The sequence below is a fragment of the Varanus komodoensis genome, unplaced genomic scaffold (assembly GCF_004798865.1).
Source record: "Varanus komodoensis strain SLA01 unplaced genomic scaffold, ASM479886v1 scaffold24, whole genome shotgun sequence".
In the NCBI taxonomy this organism is placed as follows: Eukaryota; Metazoa; Chordata; class Lepidosauria; order Squamata; family Varanidae; genus Varanus; species Varanus komodoensis.
In genome coordinates, this window is record NW_025335641.1 from 5,186,869 (window position 1) to 5,208,293 (window position 21,425).

The 21,425-nt window shown below is 38.7% G+C and overlaps 1 protein-coding gene across 5 annotated transcripts in view; it reads left to right on the plus strand.

The window, feature by feature from the left end:
* The window catches only part of HS2ST1 (heparan sulfate 2-O-sulfotransferase 1), a 142,255-nt gene that overhangs the window by 35,239 nt on the left and 85,591 nt on the right, over positions 1-21,425 (plus strand). For 2 of the 5 annotated variants that reach the window (XM_044432205.1, XM_044432207.1), the window contains exon 2: positions 14,412-14,471. The exons of 2 other annotated variants lie outside the window; for them this stretch is intronic. In XM_044432205.1, the coding sequence (XP_044288140.1) occupies positions 14,412-14,471 (60 nt within the window). The remainder of the gene's footprint in view (positions 1-14,411; positions 14,472-21,425) is intronic. One more of the 5 variants, XM_044432206.1, reaches the window with a different exon arrangement.

Genomic DNA, 21,425 nt, shown 5'->3' on the forward strand with positions numbered 1-21,425 from the left:
TTTTTTGGCACCTAGTTTAAGGTTTATGAGGCTTTTAAAGACTTGTTTAAGACCCTAGGGCCTGAGGGGGATTACCTACCCTTTGTGTTTCTGCAATTACTCTCTTTGTCATTATCTTTGTTACTGCCTGTTTTAATTTTTAACCCTTTTATGATTTTCTGATTCTTATTGTATTTTTATTGTCTATTTTTATAGATGTTTGTAAAACTGTTCAGAGAGCTTCAGCTGTGAGGCAGTATAAAAATGAAATAATAATAATAATAATAATTATTATTATTATTATTATTTATCCAGTATCTTGGATCCTAGCCTTTATTAAGGAAGAGCCCCTTTAGAATAGGCACAGTAATTCCCTTATATTACATTGGGGAAGGACTTTCACATGGTAAAACTACTTCTCTGACTTCATGTGCCAGTTTTTACTTATATTGATTTGCTTCTTAAGTTTCATTTTCAAGCTAAAATTGCATAGCATTGAGTTGCATTACAGTTTCATTGCCAGCATCAAGTTACACAGAAGGTATTCATGGAGTTTGACTAGATCCATCAGTTAATTCAGAAGCATGAATTTGGGGTCCTACTTGATTTGGCATGGAGGAACTCCTATACAGAGCATTTGGAATAGTAAACAGTTTACCACCAATGGTGGTAATTCTAGTTGATTCTTGAAATCTCTGCCACTAGTCCACTGAAAACATTTAAAACTATTAAAAGACTTGAAACTGTTGTAGATTTTCCAGCTACCTACAGCTAGATTTTCCAACTAACAATATCATTCATTGTTGATGCTAGGGAGAGGAACTCGTCTATGCATTCATTTCAGTTTTTTTCTGCAGTCTTCTGCTACATTGGCTCATCAGTACAATAAAAAGCTGGGTGAGCAGTGATGTTGTGTGAACAGCTACTATTATTTATATAGCTGTTAAGGAAAGCACTAGTTGTGTACAATCTCCCTGCCCCCCCAGTGATGTTCAGTATTGTAAAATACATAATATAGCAGCAAACCAAGTATTATATGAAGGTTGCTTAAGTCTTGAATAACCTGCAGTGGCCAGATTTATATCCAGATTCATAATGGCAGGTGCACATGCCTAATACTTGCCATGTTTCACATGGGTTAGATCAGTGGTTTTCAACCTTTCCACAGCTGGGGAATGAAAACAGGAAAACCTCCTCGGGGACCACTGAGGCAGAAACAAAAAGTGCCATACACATAATATAGTATTCTGTGTATTAGTTTCCAAACACAGTTCATTTCAGAAAATGAAAATTCTCCAAAACAACCAAGAACCAAGCAAAAAATGCCAACAAAAGAACAAAATACCAAAGTAGGTGTGATGTGGCTCCCCCCAAGCCATCTGTCCCCTCCCTGCACCCCCCCACCCCACAGCACCAGCACACTTCCATGAACACAATGCCAACCAAAGAAGAGGATGGTGGCGCACAGCCAGTCCCCACACTGGTTCCCCCACAGACTAGCAGGAAATTTCCCACAGACTGGTGCTGGTCCACAGAGTGGTGGTTGAAAACCTCTGGGTTAGATAACCCATGGTGAACCTGGTGTGTCATGCAATTAGTCATTGACTCCTGTTTGCCTGTTGGTGTCCATGTTTGGATAATCTGTTCAACTGTTCAGAAACAATAGAAACATTTAAACTTCTAGTCTGGAGGAAGCTTATCTAATATATTAAGCAGAACTAATGTCAATAGTGTGTATGTTATGTTAACCTAACCTGGTAACTGAATCTAATAAGGTATGTATGGGGGGGGGCAAGGAACCCCACAAGTTATTTATTAAAAAACCGTGTATTTATTTTTACATGTTCAGATTTCAGTCACCTTCAAAGTACTTTCTGTTTGATACAATGAACCTATCAAGATGTTTTCTCCACTGCTTAAAACAAGTTTTGAACTCATTGATTTTAATGTCTTTAGTGCTTCTGCCATTTTTGTTTCAGCTCTTCCACATCGGCAAAATGTTTCCCTTTGAGGACTTTTTTCATCCAGGGAAACAAAAAAAAAAAAAAAAAAAAACGTTGCATGGGGTGAGATCAGGTGAACAGGGAGGGGAGGGCACAAGGGTCATGCCGTTTTTGATCAAAAACTGAACACTCAGGTGAACAAAATTTCACCACTGCATGTTGCGGATGTAAATCAGCCATCATGAAATAGGTAAATGTGTTGAAAGAGTCTCCCTCCCCCACCAAAAAACACAAAAACCAAAAACTCCACCTCACTGAAGCCAAGCACAGCCTCTCTCAACAATCCAGCTGGTTACCCTGATGCAGATGGGTTCCTCGAACACTCACCTAGCTGAGGAAGCCTGTACTACAAGGGGCCTGCCCTCCAGAAGTTAATTGCAGGTGTTTTTGGGTCCCCCCTCATATGCTTATCCAACTTTTTGATTCCAAACTTCACAATAATGAAAATCACTGTTGATTGTTTTTTATATTACAATTCAACAAAGTCTGTGTAAGCTTGGTATGAACATGCATCCTCCAAAAGGGAAAGGGGAAAGAAAGGCATCCTTCAAACAACACTTGAGAAGGGGGCATGAAGAATATTACTGCTATTTTAGTCAGGAAGCTGAAACATAGCCCAGGAAAACAAATTAATAAAAAAGCCTTAAGTTCATAGCCACATATTATAGGAAGCATCTTAAAATCCTACAACAGAACCTTTTACCAAAAGTTCACTCACATGAACTAGCAAATTGATTCTTCAAAGGATTTTAGAATCCCATACTGAACAAACAGCTGCTGATCTGCATCATGTTGAAAACGCTTTAGTTGGTGGAATTTGTTACTGAGAGGGAATATTTCCATATCAAATTGAAATCTTGTTTTCTGTCTGGTATACCATCCTGAAGAAAGTGGATCTGGCCATACTTTCCCTATGCTTTAATCACTCACAGATTGTATTACTCTTGCATGCTGTAGGACTGTCCTTGAAAAGACTTTGAAAATGCTTTCAGGTCAGCCATTCTAATAAAATTACATTGGTCATGTTTCATTTCATTGCTACTTTGAGGTGCTGCTTTCTACCTGTAAAACCATAAGTGGTGTAGGGTGAAGATTATCTGAAGGACCTCCTCCTCTCATAAGTGTTTTCCCATCAGAAATAGTCATGATCAAAGGCCCTCATCTGTATTGTAACTGGCAGTAGCCAAAGATAAAGCTTTCTCAGGGATAGGAACTGGGTTATGGAGTGCTCCCCATCTTTTCCAGTGGTTTTATTGACAGGCACTCTATAGGCGGTTGCACTGGGTGGAACGGGTTTTACTATTATTTACTACTACTACTATAACAACTACTACTATTACATTTCTATACCACCTGTATAGGTCTCTAGTGGTTAACAACACATAACTTACCCCTTCAGATTTCAACCAGACCCAACCCTGCTTAGTTTCTAAGATTAGGTAGAATCAGACACTTCAGGCTATATTTGTTTTAATTGTAAACCATCTGGAGGTTCAAGAGATGGTATATAGATAATTAGATAAAATCAAAGTTATGAACAGCTTGAGAGCTATTGAGAAGTTGGATTACTTCCAATCCATAATGTGGTAATGACATCAGCAGCAGGGCAGTACTACATATATGGTTATGTATATAGGCATCAATCATCCTACCTAGATTTGCCATGTGATAGATACCACTCTGTTTCATATAATTGCTGTGGACCTCATACGTCTAGAAAACATGCATAGTGTGCATCCAGGTAACTTATCTTCCTACCTTAAAATATTCAAGCATTGATGATTAAGGTATGACTGAATATGACCATAAACCCTTGAAAAACCTCAGTTTTTTCATTTTGCTTAGTAATACCTGCAGTCAGCATTTTATGTGATATGTGTTGTACTACTTGCAGTGTGCAGTATTGCCTTTGCTTTGTTTGTTTTTTTTTCATGCTGTTTTATCAGTACTGAACGTGTCCATGTTTTACTTTGGGGAAAAATCAGTTTATTTAATGTAGGAGCAGTAGTTTTAAAGAGCTTTGCCATTGATATGTTGTTTTTTAGCTAATAAATTACATTGCTTTTGCATTACGACATGAAAGGCATACTGTTTCTTTGTGTATCTCCTTCTAAAGGGAAAGAAAATTAAATGTAAATTATATTACCTGTAGAACATCATTTTATATTTACATAAAGTCACATTTACAAAATTACAGCAAGAGGGAAAATGCAACGTAATCATTTCTTAATTTATAATCAATTCACCATGATTATATTTTGTCTCTTGATGTAATTTACTAAACAGGTTTTGTGTAAATGTGATGTTCCTCACTTAATGTAATTTATGCAATTTTCAGAGATTTTGGAAGAATGGGAATAAAAGGTCTCTCTCTAACATTTTGGCTTAATGGCTGTTTTGTTGAGAGGAGGTCTCCATTTGTCATTGCTGAAAATTGGGACACCGGGAAATCACTTTGAAACTTGAAATAATGTAGGATTGATTTCCTTTATATAAAGCATCTCCATTACCTCAATTCCATTATTCAGCATTTATAATGTAAATTTACTGTAATAGTTGGCTTTGTTGCAGATCTGTTGCGGGAAATACAAAAGCATAGAAAAAATAAGGTTCTTGTGTAACAGTCAATGTATCTGAATGGCTGGAAGGAGATTTAGTGTTTGTAAGGCTATCAGTGTAAAGCTATTGCATGCTTACACCAGTTTTCCCTTTGTTAATGTAACTCAGGGAAGATGATGAATTCATTTAATGTTGTGGTGGAAAAGAAGTTATGACACAATGAGATTGTGGTTTTCGTGTGATATCATCCAAGGCTGATGATATGGTTTGTCTTTTTCTTTATTGAGTAACGTTATGGTGGCCTATCATAAGGAAGCACACTAGAAAATTTAAGATCTTTAAACGAGTCCTATATACTTTGATTGCAATGCTAAATATATTTCCAGAAATGGTTGCCATCCAAGATGAAACCCTTGAAGCACAGTCTTGGCCTTGTGCATAGGTATGCCAAAAGGTAAAGGGCATGACCTGGCTGTTTTTCTCATAGGAGGCAGTCAGCTAAGAAGAACAGCCAAAGTTTATGGACTCTGAAAATATGCTCAAACTACCCTTCAAGCTTATTGTGCATGATGACCATTGATCACATTTAGCATTGTGTTCAAAGCATCCAAATGCAGAGATTTAAGATTTTATTCTTGTGCATTTTCTTATGAAAAGTGGAGGAACATAACTCTCCATCTGAAATCTGGAGAAGAGTGAACGTTTTTAACATTCCCTTGTGCTTCAGAAGCACTTATATGGACTTCAGAGCTGCATGCGACTGTGGGAAAAATCTTGACCCCCCCCCCCCCCGCTCCAGAGTATGGAGGAATGTTAGTGATCATCATGAGCAGAGTTGCAGTCCTCTGAGCATCAGGATTTTAAAAAACGATTTCTCTTGTAAGTTTCTACCTACAAGCAAAACTGAAGCGGTATACTCTTAGGGATTATCACATGAACTCGCATCTTCTTAGTCAGACACTTAACAGTTGTTGACTGGGTGACTATGACCCCTTAATCAGTGACTGGTTGAAGTCTCTACTCTGGCTAGATTGCCAGATTACCTTTTGCTTGATCCTTCAAATCTCTTACCTGAGAGGCTTTCCTCAACTCTTAAAAGTCTGCTGAGCTTATACTGTGCGGGATCTTTTTGTCACTCAAATGACTGTATTCCAGTGTGAGAAAGGACTGAATAGCTGCTGTGAACAGGAGAAAAGGCAAAATGAGCAAGGCCAAATTATGATTCTTATTTAGTTTACACTTACTTAGAAGCAAGCAGAACTGAAAACCCAGCAGGACTTTTAAATAACATCCAAAATACCAAGCATCTAAATGTATACCAAGAATAAGCATGAGCAGCATGACCATTCAGAACTAAGCAGGACAAGCTTCAAATATGAGCAGAACTATGTAGAGATGGGGCTTGCTTCTCCCAAACACGGAATTTCTAGTTCAAGCTCAGCGTGTGACTAGATGGAGAAGTAAGGGCATTGGGAATGTGGCATAGAAATGATAAGGTTAATCAGTGACATTTGTTACAAGTTAATGAGAACCAAACCACCATAGGTTTGGGGGAGACACTGTAGAACAGGGGGGATCTGAGAAGGAGGACTGTGAGTTCATTAACCCAGTAAGTCAGCATCAAGCCCAGCAAGTGCGCCAATGAAATAATGTTTGGCATTTCTGCCATCTGGCTCACCTCCACCTCCCTGAAGGTGGAGTCATGCCTTTGGGAGAAGGAGGGAGGAGGGGTTCTTAAGTATGAAATCATCTCTTCACAAGGCAAAAGCTGCTCTCACAAACTTGTGAGAACATGACTTGGTTGATGCTGCTTGAGAAGAACCTTCTTATGAAATCTGACTAGCTCAGAAAACTTGTCTATGTTATATAAAGCACTGTACTTTAAAAGCCTTCTGTTTAGATGGGCTGGAAAGAGAAAGGGGGAGTTAAATGCTCTGAATCACCAGAAGCACCTCCTCTCCCAGGCAGTGAAAAACTCTTATAGCTGATTGATGAAGATAAGTTCACTTTGCTTAGTTCTGAGAAGGGAATTTCTTCAGTGCTTAACACAGAAAAGCTCTTTTTCCCAATCAGCTGTAGTGATTTTCTTTGACAAGAGAGGGGTATGACCTGAAGAAAAACTGGTAAGCCATTTTAGGAGCTTCTGCAGTCTTTATGTAGTCCATGTGCTAGAGGTTTCCCATGCCTACCTGGCTTTAGCTTGGACAGGTAAGGCCTCCAGATGTTTTGTGGTTACAACTCTTATCTCTGAATATTGACTCTGTTGGATGGGGTGATGGGAGTTGTAGTCCACCAGTACATGCCAGGTCATAAGTTTCTCACCTGTTAATGAGCTCTGTTTCCTCCTTTCACACATGTAAAGCCAAAGAGCTTTCTTTATTGAGCAAAGCATTTTCCAGAAGCACAAACACCCACACTGGGCATACACAGAACTGTTCATTGAACCCAAACTATTATTTACTTCTAGGAACTTTCTCTGTGAGTATGTTTGGATCTTTTGGAAACAATTACACCTCTCTCTGAAAGCAGATCCTCTAATTGGGCCACCTAATCTTCTAATTAGGCCACAGGGTTGAGAGCTGTGCTTGCCTTATCTGTCTCTGAGAGACTCCTCTGTTCAAGCCCCATCATGATAGCTGTACATCTTGGTTATTCTCAGAGGCTGCCTGAGCACCTGGGAATCTGGCCTTGAGATAAGCACTTCCACTTCTCTCATCTCAGTGTCTGGAATTGGGTCACATTCTGAGCCCTCTCTCTGCTGCTGATGCTACTGTTACTCCTCTGGCTCTGTTGCTCTGAATCAAGCATCAAGCAGGTCTTAAGAATCTTTCTCACCCCAAATTCTACCTCAGAGTGCTTATTAACATCATGCAATTCAGTAGTGACCCCCTACATTTTAAGTTATAATTAATAGCACTGATGACTTAAAACCTAGAGGAATTTTGCTTTTCATCTCTCTCCCCACTGCTGGCCAATCATCTAAGCAGGATGGTATAATTAGCTCTGTGCATACTACTCTCCAAAGTAGGAAGAGAAGTGTGGTTGTGGAAATCAGTGGAGCATATCTTTCCAGTTCTGAAACACCTGCACTACTTCCCATCCATTTCTTAGGAAAATTCAGAATTATGAGCTACTTCAAGGTCCCCTACCTTACACATGAACCTATCTGGGTGTTAAGATCCTCATCAGAGGCTCTTCTGCAGGGCCCACAGTCATCAGATGAGAGGCTGGTAGTGCCTAGAAATAGTGTATTTGTGTTTTGACCATTTTGAAATGCTTTGATGCCAGCATTGTTAAGTTTTGGTGCTAGGTGAAGTACATTATATTGACAGGTTTTTTAAAAAGTATGTTTTAGTCTCGATACATGACATGTCTTTGGCTGCTCCTTTTTTAAAAATTTAGTTGTCCTTTTCTGTTGTGTATTCTTAATAGATGATAATTTTCCCACTATTTTAATTTGCTGTACTTTCAATTCATGTAATCCAAAAGTGTAGCTAATTTCATTCGTTTGTTTTCCACGCCTACTTAATTTTCTTTAAAATGTTGATATGCTTGCCACTACATTAGATTTACACTGGAGAAAACAATATGCTAGGGAAAGTGAAAGGCAGACCAAAAATTCAAGAAGCTGCAGCCTTGAATTTACCGGAGCTGAGTAGGACTGTCTTAGAACATTTTGGAGGACTTTCATTCATAGTGTTGCTATAAGTTGGAGATGACTTGACAGCACTTAACATTAAAACATTAGATTTTATAGCTAAATAAATAGCCAAAAATAAATAGCCAAAACTATTTAGCCAAAAATAGCTAAAAGGTTAAACATTTACTACTAGCACACCAACCAAGTTTTAAATACCTGGTTGAATAGAAATAGGTTTGACTAATTGCCAAAAACAGCAATAATGTTTGTGCTTGAGTTGGCCTCCTTAGAGGAGTTCCAAGCCTCAGGGTTGTAAGGATGAGTTCCAGTGCCTTGAACTGTGCAAAGCTAACCTTAGCAGCCAGTAATGCTCCTAAGACTTTTGTGGGTGAAAAGAGCCGTGCAAGTCAATTCTGGCAGTTGTAATCTGTTCTGATTGAAACATGTAGAACATATTGTAGTAATCCAAGCTGGGAACTTAACCAGAGCATGGATAACCACGGCCAAACTATTCCTTGTGAGGAATTGCTGCAGCTGTTCCACTAGCTGTAGTTAGTAAAAGGCAATCTGGGTGTTTAGCAAAGCTGAGTCCAATATATTCTCTGAGCTGCAAGCCTACTCTTTCAGGAGAACATAACTCCACTCAGAACAGATTGAACACTGCCTCCTTAAACATAAGAACCGTCTGCCCACAGCACTTCTGTCTTGTCAGGATTCAGCTTATTGGCCTTCATCCAGTCCATTACTGAATCCAGGCACTGATTCAGCACTTTACTGACTTGGATGACAAGTAGAACTACATCTGAGTGTTATCAGAATACTGATGGTGCTTGTCTCCACATCTCCAGATGACCTCACCCAATATGGAAAACCCTGCAGGACAAATGTCAGGGGGTCAGACAGAAGTTTAAATCCAGGTCTTTTGCTTGATTCCAACAGTTCTAGATGATGCATCTTCTCTTATTTACCAGAATTCTTTGGGTCAAACTATATGGTACTCTTCTTAACCTGGGTGCTGCTGTTATACCCAGACCATTACTACAGTGCAAAACAATAAGATACAGATGAACTCGTCGTAGAAATTTCAGTAGAAGCACAAATTCCTAAAGAAGAAAGCTGATACTCAGCTTGAAAATCAGCTTTAGGGCAATACATTCTTTTGTTTATTCTAGTGTAGGTATAATCTAGGTATAGACTGTTCAGTCCAAGAGCAGACATTCCCTTAATTGTCTTTTGAAAAATATTGATGGGTTGTGCACAGATAAAAATCAATTTACGAGTATCCCTGGAGTTGTAAGCAAGAGCTATGGAGGCTATATTGTCTACATATACTTAGAATGCTTGTATTGGAGAGGTGAGGGGTGTGGTTGTGGGATGGGGGGAAGAAAGGAGAGGAGGTACAATCGTATCTGGGAACCCAGGTCCTCTGTATATCAGGTGCCTTTCTCCTCTCTGGTATGTAAGGTAATGGGGCAGTCCACTGCTTTGTGAAATCATCTTTCCCTCTCAGATGACTGACTTACATCACAATTGTAAGTTTTTCTACTTGAACATATTTTCCTTATGGAAATTTGTGATTTTGTTAGAGTTGAAGTTTTAAGGTCAGTAGTTGCCCTGTTGTATATTGTAAAATTACATGTTTGTGTACATGAAACGTTCTATTTTGGAGCAGAATGCATTTAGTTTGTGTATTAATCTGAAATCAGAGCACCACAATGAAGTTAATTATCATGTTTTAAACTGTTCTTCAATTTTCAAGTAGCATCAGAAGCTCACAAAAGGAACTGAAACTGTGTACAGCACCTGGGAAAATAAATAGCCTTGCCTAAAGGTCTGCTTTATTTTATTGCCTGACAGCATATTTTTGCAAGAAACATATTGACTCAGACAGGCATACTTGAGAAGGTACTTCAAAGTAGTTCTTAGCAGTCACTCTATACAAAACCCATTGACCTGTAAAAGTGTGCTGCTGAGTGCTGTATGGTTTTGGATGGCAAATGTATTTGGTCATTCATTAGTAGTAATAGTAATTCTGAAGATGTTCTAATGTGTGCATTGCATTACAAGAAAATTGGTTTTCTTGAGCACTTAAAATCATTACATTATTTCAAACACAAACAGATTGAATGACTAGTGAACAACTGAGCCTCAAGCTCTTACTTAAAGGCAACAGAGAATGTTTAAGAAACCGGCTGCAAATAGTACAGGTCCTTGTAGGAAATTTTCTTTTGTCCAGAACATTCTTGTGCTTACTGAATAATTTTGCCTTGACCTCAGAATACCTTGGTTTTGATGCACAGGCAAAATAAAAGAGACCAAAAGCTGCACTGCTGTAAGTTCTTTAGGTTTCACAACTGTATGAATATGGCCAATCTAAATGTTTATGTCTTTGGAATGTCTTAGAACTAAACAAGCCAACATAGAGGCGTATTTGTATTTTAAAATGTTGCTTATACTGTGCTATTCTAGCATTCTCCCTAATTTGATTAGGGAAGCTCTTATGTAGAGGCACTACTGTAAGATACATAAGTACCAGAGTACCTTGACGTGGATGTAGGCAACAAAGGCTATATTCTTCAGTTGCTGCAGCTTTGTTTGTTTTATGAAATTTATAGGCATTCAAGTTAATGTCTTCAAGGTGGTTTACTTTTGTAAATTGCAGAACGATTATTGATCAAAGCAGGTTAAACTTGGATTTAAGACATAAGGACCAGCAGAAGCTATAGAGTATATTCCAAATGCTTAACTCCTCAAAGGGTGACTGGAGTGAAATTTTACCTGCTTCCTAAAGGATTTCAAGCAAGATAACAAGCAGACCTCCTAGAGGTGAGGATTGTTCTTGAATTATGGACTAGCACAGAAGCCAGGGACTGTTTCTGTAATATTTTCTGTAGAAGGTTGGAACAACCTGCCTGTGCATTTCTTTTGCCTGATTCGGTCATAATACTAATATATGGTTTATTTAATACATGGGATGTTAAATTCTGGGTTGCAAACCCAGTTGTACTAACAAAACATGGCTTGTTAAAAGTGAACAACCAGGGAGGGAATTCATTGTTATGGACTGTAAGCTCTGGCTTATGTAAGCTCTGACTTGTTTGAGGTTGTAGGCTATAGATGTGGTAAGAAAGAGTGTGGTAAAAACCCAGCCATTCTATATGCAACTAATATAGTATCACAAAAGCTTTTGGGATACACATGTGGCTATTTGTATGTTAAAATCTATTGGTTTAAAAAACAATAGATTGTTAGGGAAAATACAGAGAGAGCATAGGTACCTCATCAACTTTTTACTCAGCAAACCATGATTGGTTCCTGCTGACCAAGATGTCCAAACTTAGCAGTTTGGGCCCAGATGATATGCAAGCAGGAAGCATCCATGTGTTATAGAACTGATTGTGGGTTTTTGAGTAAAAATGGGAGAGTCAGGTGCTCTGCAGACAGTACATCTGCTCTCTTCCACTTGTGCATGACAGTGCGTCAGGTCAGGGTGAAGAAGGAAGGAAATGAGCAATACTGGGAATAAGAAAATGAGGCATGCTTTATTGAATTGTCTGCTAGACAAACTCAGGGTGGGGCAACAGACATAGACTAACCATGGGTAAAATAAACCATGAGTTTGTATTATATGTGAGCTAATCAAGTGTGACTGCTTTGAATTTACAAAAGCTGAGCACGACTGATGAGCAGGGCATCCTGGAGGGAACTCTTTTATAAGGTCGCCATAAATTGGAGACAAATTTGACAGCATATAACAACAAATAAATGAGAGGCATGTCTTTGCCCATGCTGAGTCTTCAGTTCCTTGAGTCTTTGGGGTGTTGTTGAGAATGGAGCCATGTAAAGAAGGCTGAAGAAGTTGGGGATGCTGCTGTTCTTGGTGGGCTTCTGCCGCCATTGGAAAAAGGGGTATCCCTTTTGTGTGTGTTGCATTAATAAATCTGCATGTTTAGACAACTTGAGGCATTGCACAATAATATGGTTGTCAAAATCCTGGTGTGATCAATTTAAACATTTGGATTGCCTGGAACCTCACTCTTGAAAGTAGGTAAGTCCTCTTTCACTTGTCATGAGACTTCCTTTTCCCTCCAAGAAAAGTCAGTCTCACCAGCATTTCTTTAGTAAAAGCCTTAGTTATATTCAATCTCTGAACATATGCAGAGGAAAATGTTGAACACTCTCTGACATCCTTTACCCCAAACTTTATTTATTTAAAACTTTTCTGTGCCATCCCGTACTTAGACGTCTTGGGATGGTTTACAACAAAACAAAACAGAATTCTTTTGTGTTGGTCCCTGTGGAGGGAGCGCAGTGGAATTGGGTACACTTATGTTCCTCCTGCTGAGATTCCAGTTGAACCATCCTATGATTGCAATGATGGACTATCAGGTCCACCTCAGGGATCTGAGGTTCCCCACCTGATAGGGTCCCCACCTCCAAATCTCCTCCCTCAAAGTTTTGTTTCTCTTCTCTGTTCCCATGGGCAGGTTGACTGTTTCTGTCAATTGTCCTTGAACTAATCTTCCCTGGTGGGGTCCCTGGACCTTGGGCTGCAGCCAGGACTGGGACCATTTCAACAACCATCTCATTATCAGAGTCTGAACTCTCAGTGCTGCCAGGATAGACAGCCTGCCATGCACACCTCCCATCACTGGAATCTGTCAGTCCTGCCAAAGTAGGTAGCCTCCCATGTGTGTATCTGAGCCCTCACATGATGCATGCACATGCCACTTGCGTCCTCACATTTTAGTTGTTTAGCTGACTTTCTGAGAGTGCTCTTTTTCAAGGAATATAGGACATTTTAAAACATTTCTGAAATGGGTAGAATGTTTGATTGACTTGGTCTGTGCTTGGGCCACAGTAAAGTGCTCTGTATATCATTTCTTCAAGTAATTGTATTTTAATGCTTTTAATATGCAGGTTTTTGAAATATTATATAATATCTATTATTCTGGTGTATTATATGTGCTAAAATTATAGTATTTTATGTTTTTAGGGTGCAGTCCTATGCATGTTTAGATAGAAAAAACTCTACAACTTCCATCATGCATGAAAAAGCCATCATGCATTACTTATATTTCACTTTTGCTCTAAACTTCTATTTATTTCTGAAAATACTTTAGATATTAGATTAATATCCCACCTTTTTCTTTTCTAAAGAAGTCAAAGCAGCTTACATTATTCTCTCCCTCCTGCTCTCATTCTTATCCCCACAACAACAACCCTGTGATGTAGGTTGGGCTGAAATTTTCGGACTGGCCCAAAGTCACCCAGTTGGATCCATGGCTGGGGGGTGGGGGGGACTACAATCCAGATCCCAGTCCCACACTCTTAACCATGCATCTCACTGACTCTTAACCACTACACTAACCACTCTACTCCTTCCATTTTCATTTCCATTTCCAGAAATGTCCATGTAATTAAGTTGACAAGGAATTGAACCAATCAAATTAAGATTTTTGTTATCTTGTTAGCCATTAGTTTCCTTTATTCGGTTTAAATCAGTTTTTTATTACAGCACTTGGCAACATACATTCCAGGCAGCAATCAATATTTTCAAAGTAGGCTGATCTACTTTGAAGAACTAAAATTCTCCCCATTGAGAATTTCTAACTATACCTGACTCTTCAAACTAATAAAAACCTATTAATCATTTGACCATGGGCATAATTACTGATTTGTTCTCTTAAAAAGATAATGTTGTGGGAATGGATATCATCAATCAGATGATACCATCTAAGTCTATGAAAATCAGCCCCTGTTGACTATTAAATGGCTTGCCTGCATTATTTACTATAATGCCTTTACAAGGGATTCCCTGCATGTCTGTGGGTTTGTAATATAGAATAGCAAGCATCTGGTAATACCGCCAAACATTTCTACAACTCTTAGCTGAATATTTTTGGCAGCAGAATTCAGCTGAGCTGGTAACATCAATGCTAAAACCTTGCCTTTAATTCACTGAGGGTCCCAAGGGAAAACACTAGTTCACAATATACTTTAAAGTAATGGAACCTCTTCCAAGGAAAATAGCAAGTATATTACCACAGCTCTATTGATAATGCTAAAAAGCCTGTCATAATATTTATATGATTGCATTAAGATTTATGGTAAAAGAAGCTCCCAGCTATCTTGGGAAGGTAAAAAATCTATTGCTACTTTAATGATAAAGTTTTTAAAAAATGATATAGATTGCATAATGTGACTATTATATTTCTGTGTTTTATTAGCAGCAAATGTACTGCTTAATATGAAGAAAATGCAGCAGCAGCAAAACTTGTACAAAGAAGGTTGGTATAATGTTATGTTAGTAATGGATAAGGTGCTGAAGGTTGCATTCTGGAGTAGTGCCCAGTTTGTACAAGTATCAACCGATTTTATGTGTTTTGCAGTGTCAGTGAAGAATAGACAAGTACCCCGCCCTTTTGCTTTGTTACTGTGACTGAAATGTACCCAGTTTTCCTAAAAAATGAGTACCTTTTTGTGGGAAAGAGACTATACCCAACTTTCTTTTGCTTATGTATATCAAGAAAACACATAACAGTACTGTTAGCCTCTGTTTCTTTAGCCTCATAAAGAAACACTCCCTTTTGTTCAAGACTGGTACGATCTTCTGGGACCCTCTGTAAAATTTACACTGGATGTATAAAATAATATTAAATATTTTGTTGAAATCTGTGACAAATACCTGTCTCAAAGACTGGTGTCATGTTCACAGTTGAGAAGTGGTACTGGTACATTTAGTCCTGCTCAGTGCTGAACTTGTCAGATTTTTATGTCTTTTCTTTATGTACCATCTGCTTTTTATTAAAAGCTTTTCTTTGTAATGTGTAGTTGTGCACTTTGTTACATTACAAACAACCTTGCAAGAATAAATGGAGGCTTGGCCCAGAATCTAGGGTTTTAACTGTTCCTATATAATTACTCTTTCATCCTTATAAGGTTGACCTCATAGTGGAATTGACTGCGACCGATCCTCTTAGTTGCTGTGAACAGACCAATACTTTTTTCACCTTGGAAAATGTTTATAGAAGACATATTTGCAGATATCTTAATAAATGAAAGATCTAACATATGGCAACTATGGATAAAGTTACCATATAAAAGAGGCCCAGCCTTTGTTTCTTGAATTTCAGGTGCTTATCTCTGAGAAGCATGCCTGCCTTTAATTGCAATACAGGCACATTAAAGGTCCACATACCACACCTAGCATGTTAGCTCTTGTGGGTTTCTGTGATCCTCTTAATATTCTAACTTTGCTTGTAAATATGGTAGAAACTAAAGAGGTTTAAATTTTCTGGAATCCTACAACTTCAAAGCTACACTTGCACATGAAGATATCTCGCAGATTTGATTTTTGCATGGCAAAAGAAAACATTGGCTGATGATGGTGTTGTGCATAATGCTCCTCAGCAACACCAAATTACTAGGTACTAAGGATAGTAATGCAACCACTTTTTCAACTTGATGAGGTCAAGATTTCATGTTAATTGAGTACCTGGAATGCTTACTAGAATTCTTGTAAACAGTGATCCCATCAAAAAAGGAGAAATTTTAGGGTTAGAACATTTGGCTATCTGATTCTTGTAGGAAACTCATATCATTGTGAGAGAAGAACCCCCTTTCTTCCTAACTTATAGGGGAGGGTGGCTTAGTTTCATGTTGAGAAGGCAACTGATGCATTTGTTCACAGTAGTCCTACATTGCAGTATCAGATCATCATGCATTCAGATTCGTTCCCTTAACTGCAAAATTATAGCAATAACAGAAGTTGTGGCTCTTCGTGATGTTTAAACAAAACAGTCTTCTTTTTATACTCCAGATCAGACATTCAGTAATTATTTAACATCACTGTAGTGAATCTACTGCAGTTTAAATGCACACATTAAAATGCTTTATCGGTTTTGCCAGTTGTTACAATAGTTTTTATTATGTTGGAAGTATTTGTGTTTATCATTTGCTTAGAATTTTTATGTGGCTTTGGAACTTGAGTTCCTCTGAGGGACTGCCATCTGTCTTCTGTCATTTGAAATCTATAGGTAATGTAGACTTCTCAAATACAAATTATCTTTCACCATTACAGCACTTTTGATAAGCACTCATTTTAAATGGACTTGATACCATGTTACCTTGCTTGTATAATCAAATTTATTTATTTATTTGACTTTTATCCTGTTCCATTAACCATAAGGCTCCCTGGGCAGGTTATGTTTTAAAAGTGTACAGTAAAATTACTGATTTATTTGCAGTTTTAATGTGCTGGTAGTAGATCCATTATCCAGACAGTGATTCTTAGAGGACCAAAATGGCATTTTGTACATGCATAAAGGAAAGTAGCAGGCTCGTAGGGAATTCCATCATTTGTACAAACATGAACTTTCCTTAGAAAAAAAGTCCTGGGATGGGGAACTCAAACCAGTTTAATGAAGAATGAGCATGGAATACAGAGACTCTTGGGTGAGTAGGAAGTGAGGGGAGGGAAATAGAATGGAGTATCATAGCTGGCTGAAACTCTGAATGCCACGCTGCAGTATTTTCTCTTCCCCACTTGAGACTCAACATTTATTATAAATTTTCAAGTTACAAAAGTGTCAAGTATTCAATTACGTCATCAGAGTTTGCATCACAACATTACCATGCAATCTATATTTCAAACTTTGCTTTTGTTGGTGCTACCAGGTCGTATCATAGGTCATAGTTATATCCAAATCCCAATGAGTAACTTTTGGGGAGTTGCTTGCATCTTAATTAACATTTCCTGCTTGGTCATGATCATAATGGGAATACATTTACATAAAGTTAATCAAGCTCTTGTTCCTAACATTTGAAAAAGCTTATAGAGAATTCTTTTCTGATTTGCAAGTTGTTGCAAGGCTTCAGTGACATTACTGTGCAATTCTTGCTAGTGATAACTAGTTCATAATTGAAGTTTCCTCTTCCAAAGTTAGAGTGGGTATATGGCTGGTGCTTCTGAACACTACAAGTTCATGTTTCTGGCAGTCAGCTATGGAGTTCAGGAATATAAGCGTACTGCATATGTTAAACTCTGTAGTTAAAACAGAATGTTGGATTTATTCCTATTATATAGTATAGTATAAATTTTGTAATAGGTCATCTTCAATGTTTTTAAGTAGAATGGGCCTTATTTTTTTGAATTATTTTGTCTTCAAAATATGCGAATTTCCTATAAATATCTCTTTTACCTGGCACCACAAAAGAGGCCTTGTAGATAAAACTTTGTGGGCCATTGTGTTGTGTGAACCTTGTAATTGAGTTGACATCTGGAGTGTAAAAGCGCCATGAGGACATACTGACTTTTGTGTTCAGAGTATAACACAATAGGTGATGTGGCAGCCAACAAAATAGCATAGGCATCTTAAGATACAATCAAAATAAAGTAAATCAGTTATGTCTCATGATTTCAGAAGCAGAACAGTTAAACCTCCTTCCCCTGAATCAGTTTTACGTTATAATGGGTTCTTGTCCTTCCAATTAACAGCATTTGCTTTTGAAAAGTTCTCAGCATTTAGTTCTTAAGTGGTGCTGTGTACAGTAAGGCAAAGAGGAATCTATTACTCCCAGAACTATCGCATAACTATGAGCAGCCAGTCTTTTGATGGGGACTGGCAGATATGCTCTCATAACACCGGTCCTGTATTGTCTGCACTGGCTACTAATTGAAGTCTGGGTACAATTTCAGGTGCTAATGATGATGTATAAAGCCTTAAATGGTTTAGGGCCTGGGAATCTGAAGGAGCATCTGCTTCCAAATACACCTGCTTGTCCCCTAAGATTCTTGTTAGAGGTCCTTCTTTGGGAGCCCTCTTTGAAGGATATCAGGAAAGTGGCTACCTGGAGGAGGGCCTTTTCTGAGGTAGCACCCTGGCTCTGGAACCTGCTTCTCAGAGTGCCTGATGCTGACACTTTATTCATTTTTATGCCAGGCCAAAGTCCTTTTATTTTCCCTGTATTTTAAGGATTAATTATGGTTTTAATATTGGTTTTATTAGATATTTATATTCTACTTTTGAATGTTGCCACTGTATCATTCTGAATTGCTGTCCTGAGACTTTTTATAAAGGATGGAATAGAAATGCTCCAAATAAATAATACAGAGTCATGTGGACTACAACTTGGATAATCCCTTGTGTGACAAATGAGAATTCTATTGTGTGCAGAAAGGGTATTTGTGTTGCTAATTCTACTCCTGCTCACAGCTGCAATCTTCAGTGCCACTTTTTGTATTTTGACCTTAAAGAGCAACCTAAGAGGTGCAACTGGATATACCCAAAAGTGGTGGGGTGGGGGGGAGGGAACCCTGTAATTAGGATGCAGACTTACATGTCCAGAGGTTTTGGTTGCTGTCTTGTATATTGTGGTTCTTAGTTGTAAGCTGATAAGTGTTAATTTTAATCAAGAATTGGCATGTATGCTTGCTCAGAAAATGCCTGAATTACAAACTGGAAAACTTATTTAAATTAATTTTTGTTAATTTTAAATTGTGTTTCAAACTATCTGGATTTAAATCATGCCACCCAATGTTTTTAAAAATAAAAAATTGCAAATGGGACCTTGTATTGCTAGATCTCAAAAGGTGTCTTCACTTTTAAACCCGTGACAGTAGTCTTCAAGAGTCATTTCAAAAGTGATTTTGTAGAGAGAATTCATAAAATAATTTTCTGTTTATTAAGTATTTGCTCTGTAACAGAAGTCAAAAGCTTTTGCCTTATAGTATTTCTGTTTTTCCTTTGTTACTTTTTTTGAAGAACATATCATGCTATTGTAACTTGCTCTGTGTAACCAGTCCTCTGAAGAAGCAAACTGTCAATTACACTATAAACTTTGTAAAATTAATGAGCATGATTCAAGCCAGCTTTATTAAAAATAAGTTCTGGGGAGGATGGACTAAGAATCTATTAACATCCTGATGATTCATTCTATTACACTTGCATGTTTGTGAGCTGATACAGGCTATCTAATTTCCCATTATGCTCTTTTTCTCTAGTCAAATCTGTGACTTCATCTGCCTCTGACATTGGTCTTTGTGTTACTTCAGAGTCAGCATGTCAAGAACTCTTGGCTTGACTTCCTATGGTTCTGTCCATAGTCTTTCACTTGTATTCAGTGCAAATGTCTTCTTTAATTTCAAGATTATCTTGTGCCCCTTGCTGCAGTGATCTAGTTCACAAATAACAGCAAATCAGGTTAATTAACACATAATTTATTGTGTTCAAGTAGATGAGAGCGGGCATTTGAAGTGAGTGTATTAGCAGCTTCTGCTTTTTATCAGCAGCCTGTGATTAGCTAGGTCTTAGCTTGTTGAGTGTGTGAACCCAGCAGTTAAGCATGGTTTGCTTTTGAATTAGCAACTCAGCATTCCAGGTTGTCATGTCACCTATGACCTTGCCATAGGTTCGTTATTAAAAGTGGAAGGGTGCTGTGCACTCATTTAATCCTGCTTACACTTAACCATGGTATGTAAACCAAGTCATTCTCTTTAAGCAGTTTTTCAGCTTTCGTATTGACCCAATTCATGTCTCATGAGGGCACTTCCTGGGTTGTTTAACCCAGAAATTGTCAGAACCAAAGTGCATGAGTTGCCTGCAAGCTAATTCCACCTTGAGTCAACAACTCAGGAATAGGATTGTATTCTGATGTGCAACCCTGTAACCTCTGGGGGTGTTTTCATGGACTAAGCAACCCAAAGTAATTGCAGCAACAAACCTAAGATTAAAAAACCTAACTATTGATGTTTGATTTATTTTTTGTCAAATAGTTTTAATTTTTTCCTCTTTGTCTTAAGCTTTCTTGTAGAATATTTTTCAGGTTTATTTGAGAAAGCCATCCAAGGAGGTTAAAAATATTCAGAAAAGCAGGGACCTAATACAAATGTTCATGTCATTAGTGCAGACAGATACGATTTTTAAACATTACAGTAGTACTGTGGAAGGAACCTGTGGAAGAGTGTTTCTCATGTCACCTGTGTATCACATTCTTCTGATAACTGCCCTGTCCTTCCTCTTCTATAATAGAAACCATTCCCTTTATATATATAAAACAGTTGCTAATTAGCAAATTGCTAATTACAAGCCATAGCGTCAGAGGTGGATGAGTACATCAGTGCAATGATGAGATCAACTGTTTTATATATAAAGGGAAAAGCAGGTTGCTTACCTGTAACTGATGTTCTTCGTCGTGGCCTCTGTGCATCACACATATGGGTTCTGCGCCTGCGCAGTGCCTTTGGCCAGAAGATTAACAGCTAACGGTTTTTTGGCAGGGACTCTGCTCCCCCTCCCCCCTAGCAGTATATAAGGAGCAGAGTGACCGCCATTTTCAGTCTTTGCGACCGCCGTTCACTGTGCCTCGTGCTGCTTCGCTCTCGCTAAGATTTATCACTTACCTCGTTCCTTGTTCGAAAATCTTGCCCTTTCTCTTACAAGTTGTATTCCTTGCTCTTGTTGTTACTACTTCACTTATATTTCTTAACGTGCACTATTTTTTCTTCTTCTTATCGTTCCTTAAAAAAAAAAAAATTCCTGCTTTATTATCTTCTTCTCTTCAAATTTCTACGATGGCGCAAAGGGCGGCATTCCGCAAATGCGGAAAATGCGGCTCGAAAATGCCCGCAGCAGATCCGCATGATCTGTGCCTCCTTTGTTTAGGGGAGGGGCACAGAACCGATAAGTGCGGCCATTGTTTGGCCTTCTCAAAACAGGCGAGGAAAAATAGAGAGAACCGCCTTCGAAAACTCCTATGGGATCAGGCCCTTCTCCAATCTGACCGCCTGGTGGCTAAGTCCACTGTTGTGGCCCCACCTGAAGGCCGTCCAACTTCGGCTGAGTTGCCGCAATGCCCGGCCTCCTCCATTGCTCCGCCTTCACGCTCCTCTCAGGAAGGCGCACATGCTATGGCTGACCAGCCTGTTTCCCTGCCGAGGAAACAAAAGGAGAAAAGAAAGCACTGTGATTCAGATAAACACCCTGTGCTTAAGAGGGCCAAGAAGGGCAAGACGAGCAAACCGGCTAAAAAGCCGAGGAACCCTGAGCAGGCAAAACAACGCCATTCAGACTCAGTCTCGTCTTTGATCCCGATACCGGTCTCGGAACCGACTCCCTCGGTACCGAACATCCAGGAGGCTATGAGGGTCACCCCACCGGCTTCACCACGCCGGCTGGCTGTCGAACCCGTCATGGTATCAAGGAGGGGCTCCATCTCTGATGGGGAAATAAGAGACTCTCCAC